At 58.2% G+C, this 16,155-nt stretch overlaps 1 protein-coding gene across 4 annotated transcripts in view; it reads right to left on the bottom strand.

The window, feature by feature from the left end:
- PPFIA1 (PTPRF interacting protein alpha 1) overlaps positions 1-16,155 on the bottom strand; it is a 90,623-nt gene that overhangs the window by 24,942 nt on the left and 49,526 nt on the right. For all 4 annotated transcript variants that reach the window (XM_042957596.1, XM_042957595.1, XM_042957593.1 and 1 more), the window contains 6 exons: positions 14,901-15,032; positions 13,583-13,645; positions 12,202-12,281; positions 9,017-9,146; positions 5,971-6,194; positions 3,996-4,227 (listed from right to left, as the gene is read on the bottom strand). In XM_042957596.1, coding sequence (XP_042813530.1) covers positions 3,996-4,227; positions 5,971-6,194; positions 9,017-9,146; positions 12,202-12,281; positions 13,583-13,645; positions 14,901-15,032 — 861 coding nt within the window. The remainder of the gene's footprint in view (positions 1-3,995; positions 4,228-5,970; positions 6,195-9,016; positions 9,147-12,201; positions 12,282-13,582; positions 13,646-14,900; positions 15,033-16,155) is intronic.

Raw genomic sequence — 16,155 nt, 5'->3', positions numbered from 1 at the left:
TGACCCTGGGCTGCCGTCACGGCAAGATGACCCCCTTCAGACTCCATTTTTCCTCCTGTAACAGGCTGTGGGCCCTGGAAAGGACGGCGGGGCCACGGACCCGCCAGCGTTATGACCCTTGACAGGTCCCGGTGGTGAGGCAGGGCCGGATCTCACGAGACACACGTGTAGGACAGGCGAGACAGGCACCGCCAACTGGGTTTGTACCAGGACCTCCGAAGCTGCATGGGGCTCGGGACACCCACGGGGGCCGGGGGTCAACACCAAGCGGAGCTGAGCTCAGGGAAGACACAAGCTTAACCAACAGCTACAGAACACCTGCCTCCTCTCCCGATTTCCATGACAATCATCAGACAACAAAAGGCTACCTTAAGCGGCTACAAATTATCAACATAAAACTAAAACAGGGTCAGACTTAGGTAACAGAAATAGATTTCAAATCCAGGTGGAGGCAAGGGTATGGAGAAAACAAACACCAAAAGGGAACGGGACAGGGAGCCACACTAGGGACCCGGCTATGAGGTGAGCAGAGACGGAGGGTTCCGGGCGCAGGCCCTCCCCTGTGTCACAGCGCAGTCCACGCGCAGGCCCCCGCCCGGCCCTGGGTCCCGCCAGACTTGGGCCTATGGGCCATTTCGGTCTCAACCAAAAGGGAGGCTCCCGCAGGGCTGGGAAGCGCAACGCCCGTGCCGGCCCTGTCCGCGCGGACCTGACACCCACTTCTCGTGCGCCTGGTCTTCATCCCCCAAAGCCTCCAAGGAGCCCTCCAAGTAGCCGTCAGTGAGCTGCGGGACAGGCCGTCCTGCCTGGGTGTTCACCACACGCCCCTTCCTTCCTTCCTTGAGAAGGTCTTGCTACCGAGGACAGGGCGGCACGAGCCAGCGGACAGCAGGGCGTGTGCTCTGCGCCCCGTGGCCGCTGAGAGCTCCCGACCTCTGTGGACCGTGCACCGATGGGCAGTTTGTGGACACCCCGAGGGCCACGATTCTATCGCTGTCCTCACTTACCAGGGGAGCAAACCAGGGCAAAAAGAGGGCGATTAACACGCCCGGGTCACGAAACCACCCGTGACGGAGCTGGCACTTGAACCCGGAGTTTAACTGAACGGCCACACCGTCCCTGCGGGAGAGGGGCTCCCCCGGCTGCCGCCCAGCTCCGTATCAAAGGCACGGCCCCGTCAGCGCGCGGCCGGGCAGGTCTGGCATGGGGGTACGGTCCAGGGAGCAAAGCATCCCGCTTATGAGGGGGGCGCTCTGGTCAAGGGTCCGGTCCCGAGGCACGGCACTTCCCCTGAGAAGGGGCACACCCAAGTCATGGTCCTCTGGACACAGGAGGTGCCCTGCCCCGGGCCGGGGTGCCGTAAAGGAGAGAAAGGCGCCCGAGCAAAGGTGGGGTACGTGGCAAAGTGGTGTCGTGGCCAGCGTCTGCACTGCAATGCGGCCTTGGGCACAGGACCCGGGCTCTCGGCCTGTTTCCACATCTGGAAACTGGGGTGACCACACACGCTGCGGCTCGCAGGGGTGTGGGTGGGGGCCGGGTAACAGGCTCCTAAACCACTGCACAGAGCAGCTGGCGGACCCTAAGAGCTCGCCGAACGCCGCTGGCCGCGACGGTCCAAGGTGGTTATCCCCAAATCGAACATCTAGGGCTCGGCTTCAGTCATTTCTCTTCCTAGAAACTTCTATGTCTCGCATAACTGAGTACGCAGCGAGCAGGAGACAAACGAGAGAGAAAGGCAAGCTCTCACATCCCTCGCAGGCGCCATGGAAACCGGCCGCCAAGCTCGAGCGCCCAGCGCTTCCCGGGACACACCGGCCGCTTGTCGTGACCCGGTTGTGGCGCCCGCTCTGCGAAGCGACGGGCACTCTCCCACCCGCCACAGACAAACACAGGTAGGTTACACTACCAAGCACTTTACCTTTCTACGGTGCTTCCTTAAATCGCTAGGCTGACAGAGGCATGCAAAGAAATGAAGAGAAATCAGATTTACTGCACGCTCGGAAGTCACAAATTCAAGGACCAGAAGAGGCAAACATGTTTTAAAAACAACAACAGCACGGATATAATCGAGATAAGGTTTAGAAACAACCATAGCTGGAAACAGAACTTCTTTCCAGCACACATTTAAACATAATAGGTCCTTCAACCTTTACTAGAGAAACTATAAATTATTACTCAGGGAGATAAGATTCCATTACGACGTACATAATTTATTAAAATACGGCATCCTGTGTAACAAAGAGATCTAACAGTTGTCTACTCTAAAGTTTTCTGTAACTGTTCTCCCTGTTGAAAACCACGTTCCGCTTTTACACTATCAACCTCGTGGATGCCGAAGAAGTGACCGCGACACCCGGTAGAACACCGAACCGACCGACTCTGGTTAAGGACCTGCTGGGTGTTAGTGTCAAGCCCTGACCTAGAATTTGAGTTAAAACTTCCCAAGAATCAATGCGCTGTGCAGGTACGTGATAAAAACGGGCGTGAGAGAGGTGACAGCTTCACGTTGCAGGAGCCCCGTGTTTCCGTGTGGAAGGCGGTACTTGTGCCCGGTAAGCCCATGAGCTTTGGAGTCCCGCCCACGAGCGCCGGCACCACAGAGCGTGCTGTGTCTGATCTCTTTAGAAGAAACCCTTCGCTGACGAGTTGTTACCTGTGTCACACCCGCATCCACGCGTACTACACGGTGACACGCGAAGTGCCACTGGTCACCGTTGGGGCGAAACCCCACTACCTCACGAGAAACGAAGACAAAGCAGGAACGACACGAGAGAGCCACGACTGGCCGCAGACGCTGCACGCACAGGACCACGGCCACGGGAGCACGCTGCGGAGGGGCTTACGGCATGGGGCAGAGAGGGCGGGGGGTGGGGGAACACGATACCGGCTGGGGGGCGGGAGGCTGAGGTCTGCGTGAACAGCGGGAAGCAAGCGGAAGGATGAGACGGCAAGTCAAAACCCAGCACGGAAGCAGATACACTCTCGGCCGGCACACAAATTCCACAGCAGGGAAAAGGGCCGATTATTTCCACAGCGACTTTCACAAATTCTCCGAGAGGAAGGAAGCGTGAAACCACAGATGAGACCGTCCAAGAGTTTAAGGTATGAGCTGATTAGCTAATGGTGCGAATTATACACAGAGTGACGTCAAAACAACGCAAAACGGACTAGTTCCCGCGTCACAGGCCACGGAAGAGACTCAGAGCTGATCTAATCACATGCTGGCCAAGAGCGCAGCTGGGAAGAAAAACGGACGGTAACGGGACAGATTCTGACAGACGGGAGCGCGCTCAGAAACACAACGGCGTAAACGTGACCGTAGGTGGAAAGAGGTGACGTGCTCTCCAAACCTAAGCTACGTACGCGGCGAAGTTCCGCGACATTCCGCAGGGCTGCACGCTTCGCCCAGAAACCGTACGGGCACCGCGTCTCCAGACGCCGAGGAGCGAAGACGCGCTCCCAGAAGCCGTCCGCGTGTGGGGCTCACGCCGCTGCCGTGCTGGCCTCACACACGCACCAGCGTCAGGAGAACCGACCTGAGCTTTATTTTACGGTTCTTTCTGACCGCGTGTCCCGTCCCCTCCGGTCAGGCATCTCTAATGCGGAGAGCGACAGCACGGCCTCCCTCCGCGCCTTCTCTACCGCCCGTACTTACTGTGGTGAAACCGCCGACTCCCCGAAAACAAGAACACGCCCCTCGGAGCCACGGTGCCTGGTGCGGGCCCACATCCGAAGTTACACACCTAAAAGCCCTGACGATGAGCTCGCGACGACGGCTAACCCGCTCCCCCGCACGGCACAATCCGTGCGTCGCCGGCTACCGCTGAATGACTAAACGCTGGCCGGTTTAAAAATTCTCGCACCTCTGAGCGCGACAGATGAACCGGCTTTCCTTCCGGGTAAAACACGAGACAGAACGGTATTCGTAGACTCTGGCACCTGAGTCGGGGGCTGGGGCGGGGGGAGCGCCGCAGGAAGAAGAGGCAAATACTCACTAGAGTCATGACCCCCAGTCTGTCCACCTCCCTGGCGGGGCTGTGCGGGCCCCTCCGTGGGGTGGAGCGCCCGCTGTGTGGAGGGGAGGGGCCCGCGAGCGGGGACGCGGGGTGCGGGGCGCCGGAGCCCGCGGGTCTAACACGGCCGGGGCCGTCTAAGCTGCCGCCGCCCACTCGGCTCTCAATCTCCTCCGCCCGCTGTTCCGCGCTCTCCTTCTCTTCTTGAATGAGCCTGCAACGAAAGCACACAGGTCACCCTCGCCGCCCTGGCCAACCCGTGAACGCAGCTGCGCGACAAGTCCGTGCTTGCTCCCGCGCTGCGAACGTGCGGGCCGGTGAGCTCCAAGGACGGCTGCTCCGACCCCACCTCAGCGAGAACGGTCCCCCTTCTAGTGTCTTTTCGACACACCCGGTTTCAGGACGACACGAGGGGGGACTCCTGCAGGGCGTCCCGTAAAGCTCCTTCCACCAACCGTGTTTGATTTCACTCCTGTGCGCTCAGATTCGGCCAGAGGCTCACCGGCAGCTCTCGCCGTACGATGAGCTGCGAATTCACAACTGCTACCTTCCCAGTTCTCAGACACGTCAATGTACCTGTTTTGCAACTGGAAATCGGGACCTCTGACCTAACCGAAGGACCGACCCACGGAGCAGTTGGGAGTTCCCCGACACTGAAGCCTCTAGACTAGATGAAAACATTGAGTTGTTTTTTTTTTTTGTTTTTTTTTTAAGCCTGAATTCAAACCAGTTTATTTGATGGAATTTTCGACCAGCCTCCTCTGAATTCCCGGATTCAAGTCCACTGTACTCCATTCATTTGGAATTCAAGGCGAACACTCTTCACTGCCAGAGAGCAGTGCATCAGGAAACGGCAATTTCTGCATTTGACTACATCACTACTTATGCCCATGTTAACACCGGAGATCCACGCGGCGACCTTTCCGATGAAAGCTCTGTTTACGTACCCCGAGAGCTTATTTTGTGATGGACAAGTCCCCGGACCGACTGACCATTTCTATCTGGTCAACTCGCATGAAGGAAGATCGCTTCTCCCTGGCCACACGCCACACAAAAGCAAAGCCGAAGCGCGGGCCCTCTCTCCTCTCCCGCGCTGACCTGACGGGGGGACGGCTTCCACAGAGCCCACCGCTCCTCCCCGCTTCTCCCGCTGGCGTCTGTCCTCACCGCCCGCTCTCTGCAGGCAGGAAGGAGCACGTCTGCCTGCGCTAGCTTCCCAAGAACGAAACGTGGACAGTGACTCTACCCGGATCCACGGCAGCAGGGTCACTAGCACGTGCCCGCTCCCCACGGGACCTCAGGACTCCAAAACAGAGCAGCTCCCGGGCCCCCGGGCCCACCATCCTGCCCACCCTGCCGCCTCCGTCTCCACGAGGGCCAGGCTCTGGGTTCTCTTGCCTCCGCGGGACCAGAGCTTTGTAAATTCGCTACCATAACTGCTAAGAGGATTTCTAAAGAAAACACCCTTGAAATAGTGACGAGCGTAAAATGATTCAAACACACGCCCCCTGAGCACTCACCGCTCTACAATGGACCGATTTCGACACATTACGTTCATGCACGCGGCCCGCCCCACACACCCTCCCTCTGCACTGTGGATCAGGGAGGCCTCCCCGACGCGCCCTCGGCTTTCCGCGCCCTGGCCGACCCTGGAACCTCGGTCGGACGCTGAGGAGCATCGCAGGCGCACACTGGGCACCCGCAGGAAGGGACTGGACACCTTCCGCCCTTCCCCAGAGGTTACGCGAACCTGTCCACGACTGTGGACAGATGCCCTGGTGAACTGAATTTTATAACCTAGGGGAATCGCACAATATTCTTAAACTAGAACTGAAGGAGCTTTATCGTTATGGGACACTCAGAGCATTCAGAGTGTTTGTTCCAGACCTTCCTGAGCGCGGTAACAGTCCCTCGGAGACACCGTGGTCTCTGCGGTGCCGCGCACGATCACGTGTACCTGATCTCTTTGTTGATGGCGTCCAGCTGTTCCTGCAGCATCATGGCCAGCGTCTGGGCATCGGCCTGCCCACTGGGCGAGAGCAGAGCGGCCGAACTGAAGAGCGTGTCCCCGTCGTCTTCGCCATCAGACACGTCGACGTCGCTCTCGAACGCCTGTGCCACGTTTGCTAGGACGCTAGCTTGTTGGGCACGTTCCCAATCCTGTTCGTTAAGAGTCTGTACCTGTAAGTAAAAAAACTCAATCTCGGCAAAGGTGGAAAACAACAACGCAGTTCCAGAAACCTACAAGAAATCTGTCAGAAACTTGAAAAGTTTTCAACTGGAAGCCCAAAGAAAGCGGGGAACTGCCTTGTGCTTACAAGCTGCTGACCTACGAAGCAAGCAGTACTTAAGGCACAGGTGAGGAGGGCGGCCTATGACTTAGACCCCCTTGCGACGCTCGTGCCTCCGTGGACGTGGGCATTTCTGTGACATCGCCCACAGGGTGGGACGAGCAGATCAGGAACAAAAATGGGAATAAAAAAATACATCGGTGCCAGCCAGCCACCCCCGTGGGCGGTTACAAGGCCATTAAATCTGAGTGTACTTCTGCGGCCCCACCAGCTCGCTGGTGTTCCAGGTAGGGGACGTGCAGCCACTGGAGCGTCCCCCGCCTCCCTTCCTGAGGCTGGTGTGACCGAACGGAAGGAGCAGAGAGGACCCAGGAGCAGCCCGCGAACCTGCTCTTCTCGGGGCCGCCCTCGTGGGGCAGAGGCGCCTCTGCGGCCGAGCCCAAACCCTGTGGCCTGAGGAGCAGGGCGCGGGTGCGAGCAGCGACTCTCCTGGAGGCTTTCCTGCCCTCCTGCTCACCCGCCCCCCGAGACAGCCCCACCCACGGGCACGAGGCCCTCGGCTGGCTCAGGGACATCGTTCCGCCCTCTCTCTCTGGATGATCGCCTTTCTAACTTCATCCACATCAGCCTAAAAATGTTTTCCCCCTTTTCCCCCCAAAATAACAAAACAGAAACCACAGAACTTTTACCCTGTGTCTCCTTCCAGCTAGCCCTGCGTCTCTGCTCCCAACCAGAGTTCAAGTCCTCCAGAAAGCTGCCCCTACTGTGTCTCCACAGACTCTGGAACTTGGGCGAGTGGGCTTTAGCACAAGGGCTCCTGGACCAGACCACCGTGGTCCTCGGCCTCCACCTTGCCTGGCCCCACCCAGCACGACCAGGCCCACCGGTCCCCCGTTCCCTGAGCACCTGGCCCACTGGGCTCCTCCCACCACTTGTCGGGACCCCTTGGTCTCTGCCAGTTCTGTCTCCCTCTCTCCGCTGCCACGCTGGGCAGTGCCCAGAGAGCCGCCCTTGGACTGTGGGGCTATCCACAGGGGCCCACCTAGGGACTTTATGTGGCCTGTGCCTCTAGAAGCCACCAGCGTGTTCTGGCTCTGATCCTTCCCTCTAGTCAAGGTCTCCTGAGGCCCAGAATGGAGCGTCCAACTGCTCACCGGACGTGTCCCCTTGGTCCGACCTCTTGGGGCTCCCCCCCGCCCGTCACGTTCTCTCGTGCCCTAGGTCCCTTCCGTGAGCACCTCTTGCTGGCACCAACCTGTGATCTATCCACACGGCTCCTTCACTTGCCTCCTTCGGGCCAGTGCTCAAACGTAACCCTCCTGGCGATACCTCCCTGTCTGTCTGAGTTTACAATTCTCATTCCCTCCTCATCTCACAACTCGCGACACCCGACTGCCTCTCCCCGCTTACTCCCATCTGACACGGTAGTGGTTTCAAACTACGTCTACGAGTTCTTCACCACCCCCGTCGAGGGGTGGACCCCAAGTGTGGGCTGGCCCTGCAGCTCTAACGCACAGAACGTGGTGGAAGTGAAGGCGGGCAGCTCCCAAGACTAGCACGGCACAAGCTCTGGGACCTTCTGCCTGCCCTCTCTCCGCGTGAGTTCTGGGGAAGCCGCTGCTGTGCCGGGAGGACAGCCAAGCAGCCTGCGGGCAGGTCGTGTGGCGACGACCTGAGGCCTGCCTCCAACACCCAGGCAAGGGAGCGCACGGTGCACCCGCCAGCCCCAGCCGAGCCTCCTGGTGGTGCAACCTCACGAGCCCCTGAGCCACAATCACCCAGCTAAGACTCTCCTAAGTTCACAGAAACCAGCAACTGCGAAGCGTTCCTCCTAAGCCACTCGCCTTTGCAGGGATTTGTCAATCATCTGTCAGGCAGAAATAGACAACTAACACACATACCACCTTTTACTTCCCATTCGCTGCTGGTGTCTCCTCACTACACTGCGCACGGATAGGGGTGCAGGCCTCTCCTCTGACTTTTTATCTATTTATTGTTTTCTTTGTTTTATTTTAAGTGGGGGAGGGGCAGAGAGAGGGAGAGGGAGGGAGAGAGGGAGAGAGACAGAGAGAGAGGGAGAGAGAGAGAGAGAGAGAGAGAGAATCCCAAGCAGGCTCCAGGCGCGGTCAGCGCAGAGTCCCATGCGGGGCCGCGGGGCTCGATCTCACAAACCGAGAGATCGTGACCTGAGCGGAAATCAGGAGTGGAACGCTTGACCGACTGAGCCACCGGGTGCCCCTCATCTGGTTTTTTCGGTCATGCTGCAGCCCTAGGTCTGGGATGATGTCTGGCCCAAACTCGTTCAATGACTATCGGTGCTGAAAACATACACAAGTAGATAAAAATATATGCTGCCGAAGAGACAAAAGTACGAAAGTATTTAAACTCCAAACGCGAATTCTTTTTTGCTTAAAGATGAATACGCTATTCACTGAATCTTCATTAGTGTTTCAAAACTGTACTAATTAGCATTGTGCTGTGCTTAACAGTAGGTCCCATCTTAATCCACATTTCTACTCTTCGAAAAGAAAGGAAAAAAGCTCTACAAAGTAAATTGTGAGCCAGCAAAAGAAGAAGGGGGGAAGGGGACAAGAGACAGCGGCCTATCAGCAGTTTGGTTCCAGAAGAGCCTCACAGCCAGAGGATAAGGCAGGGGACACTGGAGCAGGCGGGCGGGTCCCGCGAGAGCCCCCGGAGGACGGAGGTCCTTGCCTTGGAAGGCTCATCTCGCAGAGCGGCCACACGGCCTTTCCGGGGGCGCAACACCGCGCTGCTGTAGGCATCCGTGGGGCCGTCCGCCAGAGGGAACCTGAAATCTGGGACGCTGCCCAAGTGCGGTCGCCTGAAATATGGGGGGGGGGGGGGGGGGGGAGGAAGAAAAAGGTCATTATCAACAAGAAGTGAACTTTGTCAGCCAGGCCAGAACCCGCCAATTTGGAAACTGAGGTCACAGAAGAAGGTCTCCAAGGACGCCATCTTTTCTCCTGGCTCCCGTCCCAGCCCGCCAGCCAGGCCCTGTGGAGACAGGGTCTCCCGGGCCCAGCAGGGGCAACGCCTCGCCGCGGCCCAGCCGTCCCCGAGGTGGAGCAGGGCCTGTGCTCGGCCTCGGCACCCGCCCCCAGTCAACCTGTCGCCCTGCGTGTCTGTGCCACCTGCTGCCCGACTGACCAGGAAGCGCTCCCGTGCGTCCCTCTGGCCTTCAAGTGCCCTCTTCCCGCGCGTGCCGAGGCCCTCGCTGTGAGGCCCGGTGACCCCGGGCATCCCTCCTCCTGCCACTAACCGGCACCTCAGGGGCACCCATGGCAGGATCCTCGGGAACCGCAGCTCGCAGCTCCCGTGAACAGGAGGTGGCGATGCACCCGGTGTTTCCAAGGCAAAAGCGTCTCTGGCCTGCGTGCACTTAGACTGACAGACAACCGTCCCCCTTGGCCACAGCAGTCTCCAGAAAAGTTCGACGGAGCCCTGAGCCCCTAGGATGGGGTCACTGACATGGGCTGTCACCTGCCCCCCTCAGCAAAGGCTCCGGGCAGGAAGCGGTCAGCAGAGGTGAAGGAGCACCCGCCAGCCCACCTGCCCGGCTTCGGCCACGGGCTCACCCTCCACACCTGAGCCCTGCACGGGAGTCCAGTGGCTCCTTGCTCTCTGGAAAAGAAGAGAGGCTGCCTTCCGTTTCAGAAATCCTTATGGTCTCGGGAGACAGAACACGCCCATCTGATTCACATCAACTAAAGAGGGGGCCCCGGGCACCGCCCCGCGAGGCCTGCAGACAGAGCCCGCGTGACAGGACGTCTCCTCTGCGTGCTTCGCGCTCCTCTCTGCGGCCTTTAAAGAAACGTCCTCGAGAAACGCTGCCTCAGGGGACTGCTTGTTTGTAAGACAGCCAAGTCCGAACTGCCCGCTGGCCACAGCCACCCTTCCCTCCTCCTGTCCCCCTATTCCCGGCGGAACTGCTCACCTGCGCTCAGGTGGCCTAGCGTCACCGCTGCGGGGCCACGGCACGTCGCCAACCGGTGAGAGCTACACGTGACACCCCGCGTGTGGTCTGGGATGGTTCGTGGCTCCTCCGAGGCTCACGAGTGTCCCCTGACTCTGACACCCTGTCTCGGGCTCCCGGGCCCCCGACCCGGCCACCCCGCATCCAGTCCTATCCCCGAGCTCTGTCCCATCTGCCCCGCCTGCGTGTGGAAGTCGGTCCGTCACCTTTCTTTTCCTCCGCAACCCAGGCCATCCCGTCTTGCCAGAGGAGGACACGAGACTTGGCTGGGAGGTCGTGCCAGGAGGGCTCGGCTGGCCGGGCTGCCTGCCACCTCCTCAGTCCCGTCCCCGCGGCCCGCCCGTGCTCACGGCGACACAGCTCCCACCAGCGTGTCTTCTGCCACCACACGGGAGAGCGCTACGTGAGACGGCTTCAAACAGACCCCGTTCCCGACCGGCCTCCTGCCCGCCGTCTGCAGACCGCAGGGCCCCCCGTGACCGCGGCCGCTCCCTCCGCACCACGGGAGCGCACGGCCCCTCTCTATCCCTCTCGCTGGCCAGCACGCCTCAGGCGGGCGACGGGCGTGGGCTTCCCTGTTACCGCAACTGCCCCACGGTGCCAGCCTCCAGGTGCCTGCACGGCCCCTTCCCTGGAGAACTCCAACGTGCACGCCGGTGGCCCGTGCTGCGTCTGCTTTGCTCCCGTTTGCTCGCTTGGCCTCCTCACACATACGCGTCTTCGAGCCCTTGAGCGGCGACACCGGCCTCTGGCCGGCGAGGAGCTCCATCAGCCAACCGAGCGGCCGCCCTGTGCCCCCGTCTTCCCGTGCCCTTCCCTCTCTGGACGCACACTCGCTGTGCCACCGGCGGCTCCACGGACAGGGAGAGCCTCTCGCGACCCGACCTTCGCTGACCTCTCCTCTTTCCTACGAGCAGGCTCAACAGGGACAGCCACAGCACACCCTCGACCTTCCCGAGAGCCCCCGTCTGCAGCCACCCAAACCCCTGTGTGGCCCGAGCGGGCCTGCCTTCGGAGCAGGAGCCTGCTCCCTGCACCTGAGGGGGCCCAGTCAGCTACTCGAGCGACTCTCGCTCCAGCGGGACTCTCACACGGTGACTATTTCCTACAAAGAAGCGAAGAGACCTTCTAATACCTTGCTGACGATTACTGTCTGCGGGACGCAGCCCACGAGCCGGCCGACTCACTCCTTCACAGGTGACTCACAGTTGTCCCAACAGACTTAAAGTGACTACACGCCATTCTCCAGAGTCTTTTCAAAAACATGACAAACTACAAGCACTGTGCTAACGCCATGAATGTCAAATTGACCCTCACAATCATGGCCGTGCGGCCACTCCCATGGCGACCCCACTGGCCTTGTGGAAGGGACCACGGCTCCCAGGCACGCGGGCCCTCACCTGGCATGCTGGACCCCTCCTATCCCCAACCATCGGTGCCACACTGCGCGGCGGGGGGGAGGGGGGGAGCAAATTAACCCACCCACGACAGAAACTGACCATTCCCTACCTTCCACACCTCCTCCTGCGGCTGCGAGCTCTGTCATGCCTCCCGGTCTCCTGGGTGTCCAAGCCTATCCTCTGGAACGACGTTCTACTTCTCCCTCTCACCAGCTACTAAGCTACCGGCTCCCTGAGCCACATCAGGTCACTCTGCCCATATGGCCAAGGGCTCGTTCTCGAAGATACACAGCAGGTGTTAACATACGTGTCTGTGAGCTGGTTCGTGTCAGAGCCATGGCGAAGGCAGTGCCCCCCACCGTCAGCTATCAGTACCTGGGAGCTGGTTCGCATCAGACCACAGCACACCCACGGTTCTAGTGTGTAACTGTGGGCTGGTTCAGGTCATATTCGTGGCAAAGGGAAGCATCTGGAACAGATCTGTGAACCGGGAAATGTCATACCCGTGGTGAAGGGAAGAGCCTCTCAGTCTCGCCTGCTCTAATTCAGCCCTCAGTGCTTCCACGTTCAGTAGGAGCCGATCCTGCAAAGCAGCAAACGACAATGACACCCGCTGCAGGCAAGGTTTACGATCACTTGCGTCAATATACCCTTAAACACAGAGCACAAACCGAGGGTTGCCAGAGGGGAGGAGAGTGGGGGCGGTGGGCGAAAGAGACGACAGGGATTAGGAGGCATAGGCTTCCAGATATAAGATCAGGCAGTCACGGGGATGAAAAGCGCAGCACAGGGAATACGGTCCGTGATACCCTAAGGACTCCGTATGGTGACACACGGTGACCACAGTGATGGTGACGAGCACAGGGTAAGGTGCGCAATTATTGAAACACTATGCTGTCTACTTGAAACTGACCCGACAGTGTAGGTTCGTTAGAATTCAACTAAAAAAAATGAAAAAGCTATCTGCATCCAGTGTGCTCAAATGTCAACCGTCATGACCGCAACGGGTGAATTCAGCAGTCACGAACCCCAAGACCGTTCTCTCCAAGAGTCCTCCAGTAAACACCCGGATCACCAAGTGAACGTCCTGAACCCTACTGAACACTCAGGTCTCAGGCACAGCAAGGTTACAGAGGAGAAACACCGAGCCACTGACCCTTCTTCCTAATTACGTAGAGAGGAGCAGGGCTTTCTGGGCGGTGGGGGAATGGCCCTTCTGTGCAATAGGCACGTGCTCCTTCGTGGACCCTCCGCAGCCCAGCCTCACGTCTGCACACGCAGCACCAGGGAGCAAAACCGACGAGGAGCTTCGGTCGCACAACAACCCCCTAGGCGGTGCCGTCCCAGGCAGCAGACACCGCCGCACGGGGCTAACTGAGCGCCCAAAATGGGGCCGGTCCCGACCACAGGGGATGGAACCGTGAGACGCCCCGTGGGTTGCAAGGACTGAATGTGGAAAACAAGGACTGAATGTAGAGTAGCTCCTTCACGTCTATACTATTTACACGATACAATAACATGTTGCCTGCATCGGGCTGCATGAAAACTAACATCACCCGCCTGTTTGACCATTTCAAATGCAGCCGCGAGAATCCTTGGGATGACACCCGCGTCACCTGTTACCTTCCTGCTGGGCAACGCTGCACTCAACGCAAGGTTTACGCGAACATTTTAGCTTTCGAGCGGACCCCCGAAGGGACTCAGAAATCTGAACCCAGAGGCTGCTCGGCTCCAACTCCGCCACACGCGTGCCGTTCAGACTTGCGAGCGTGGGGCCGCTCGAAAGCACAGCGGGGGCCCGCCGTGGAGGAAGTGGGAGCCCCAGCGGACACCTGCTCCTTTCCGGTCTCGACGGATCTCTGAAGGATTGAGAGACGGAAGTACCTTCTCACGTTGCGTTTCTTCTAACTGCTTTTTCACATTTTCAACTTCTCGTAATAGAGAGTTCTGAGAAAGACACAGACAGTCCTTTACTGCTGATTCTCGAAAACAGTGCATAGAGCATAGCTATGTTTCTCGTTACAATAACGCAGCACGGAAAAGGAACGGACCGTGTGGCTACACCAGCGAACAGGGTCACATGCCCACAGAGTGAAATGCGGTCTTTGAAACCACCGGAACAGCCTTTGGTAATACTTGGTCCGTGTACAATTTCTTCACGGATCAGTTTCTGAATGTAAGTACGACAAGTTCGTAAGTTTATTTTAATTAGTTAAACTGGTCCGTTCTAGCTTTTAGGATAATTCACCAGTCACTTGGGAAACATGACCTAAGTTTCGTACGTGTAATTCAAGTCTAAGACAAAACTACTCTACCTTAAGGCTGGGCCCAGAGATCAAGGAGGCAGCGAGGTAAGAACCCTACGTGGGTGTAATAAAATGCACTTCCTAATGGTTTTTATGCAAAATAAGCGTGTCACGTGATTAGCAGGGCTCACTGGTGTCTCCCAGTGCCAATCACAGGGAAAACTCTGGGCTCATCTTCAGGGACACGGGTGTAGCCAGGACGGTTTTATCAGGTCCAAATCCAACTGTTTCCACCAGAGCTTCTCTGGCATAGATCCTATGACACTCCTTCCCTCCTGTTACAGCTAAAGTGTTTCCATGATGACTGTGTAAGAGTCCAGGCTTAGACTTTTTCCAAACCAGATGAAAAGAGAGAAGGCAGGAAATGGAACAGGAGAACCTGTTTTCAGCTGATTAAATGCCTTACATAACAGCGCACTCCTACAGCATCATCTCCATACACGAGGTTAGAAGTCGGCTCCCCACGCAAGGACCAGGCGAGGGCTGGACCTAACACGGGTCCCAGCGTGGGGCTGGCCAACGAGGGCCTGCCGACCACGTCCAGCCACCGCCAGGTCCTGTAAATAAAGGGTTATCGGCCCACGGCCACTCCACTTAGTTAGGTACTGTCTGTGGCTACCTCTGTGCCATTTATTGATTAGCACGAAGCCACCTTACTCCTTAAGTCTCAATTAGCAAAAGCCTAAAGTGCTCCCTCTCGGGGGCCCTTCCCAGGCCAGACTTCTCTTCTAGACAGTCACACACACCTGCCCACACACGTACGTCGGGCAGGGACGGGACGCTGGGAACTCAGCGGGGAGTGGGAAACGGTCTGTGGTCTTTCCGCGTTAAAGAACGACGCGAGGGGGCTCCCGTGTGAGGCCGGGAGCCCTCAGCCGCCGCCTGTCCCGTCCTACCTTGTCTTCCAGGGCGGCCATCCTCTCCTTCAGATGAAGCTGCAACCGCTCGTTAGACTCGGAAAGGAGCTTGTCGACAGTGTCCGACAGACGTTTGTTATGCTCCTCGTTCATCTTCTCCCTCTGCCTTGCCTGGAAGAGGAGACACCAGCTTCAAGCCAGAGTGCGATCGCCAGCGCAGACGCGCCGAGGGCGCGCCAAGGACGTCCTGGTCCTCGGCTGCCCCTTCCCGCAGCCTTCCTGGGCGCGCTTGTGCGTCACTGCCGGAACCGACCCAGCGGGGCACAGAACCGCAGGAACGTGCCCCCGAGGGATCGTCCATTAGAAGGTCCCGTTGTTTCTGGGAAACGAAATACGCAGGGGCCTCAGGAACGTCCTGATTATGAGCCCTCAGACGGGCTCAGGAGGCAGATGTACACGCAGGAACGAGCAAACTTTCAAGGGGATCAGCTTATCCACACACGGGAGGAGGAATCGCCCGGTGCATAAACAGAAGCTCGGATCCGGCTTCAGGGAGAAAGAAATGAATCCACAGACAAAAGCGAAAGGTAAAAAAAAATCCACTTTGGGAAAAATTCAGCGGTGAGAGAGACTTTCATCTGTTTTTCTTTATAGTCACACATCACCTGAAGGTTTTGTAACGGACACTTGTATTAAAAAAGCGGAACTAATTACCTCAAGTAACTTTCAAACGTAACAGCAAAGCTCACGGGTCTGTGTTTTATGTAACTGTCGCCAACTGCAAGGTTTAAAAAGCTCGTTTCTGCCCCATATCCTGACGAACACAAAAGAGAAGCGGCGGGAACAGGCCGGCAGCACTTGGGGGTTCCTCCTGGGTGGAGGGCCATAGGGCACGGGGTAGACATGTGCCCTGCAGCCAGGGGGTCCGGGTAGGAGGAGGAGCCCACGGGACACGCCACAGGCCGGGCAACGGTCAGCCCCCCCCCCCCCGCCGCCCCGCCCCTGCTTGCGTCCCCTCATCTGTAAGACACGCGTGCTGACACCTCTTCCCTTGGGAGCAGTGAACAGAAAGCATGACCGTCACACCTAACCCACGGCAACGGCCATCACTTGGAAAAGACCCTGGCCTCCCAAGAAGGGATCAGCACCCACGTATTTTTTAAGCAAAACAGCTTAGAAGTTTCCTTGGAATTGCCTCGGTTATAGAAGAATCCTTATCTCAACGCCTGTCCTTTCAAACTACAATCCAGTCCTGAAAGAAATGAAGTGCATCTCTAAGTAAGGAAGGTCGAAT

This window comes from Panthera tigris, chromosome D1 (assembly GCF_018350195.1).
Source record: "Panthera tigris isolate Pti1 chromosome D1, P.tigris_Pti1_mat1.1, whole genome shotgun sequence".
NCBI lineage: Eukaryota > Metazoa > Chordata > Mammalia > Carnivora > Felidae > Panthera > Panthera tigris.
This window is presented reverse-complemented; position numbering and strand designations above follow the sequence as displayed.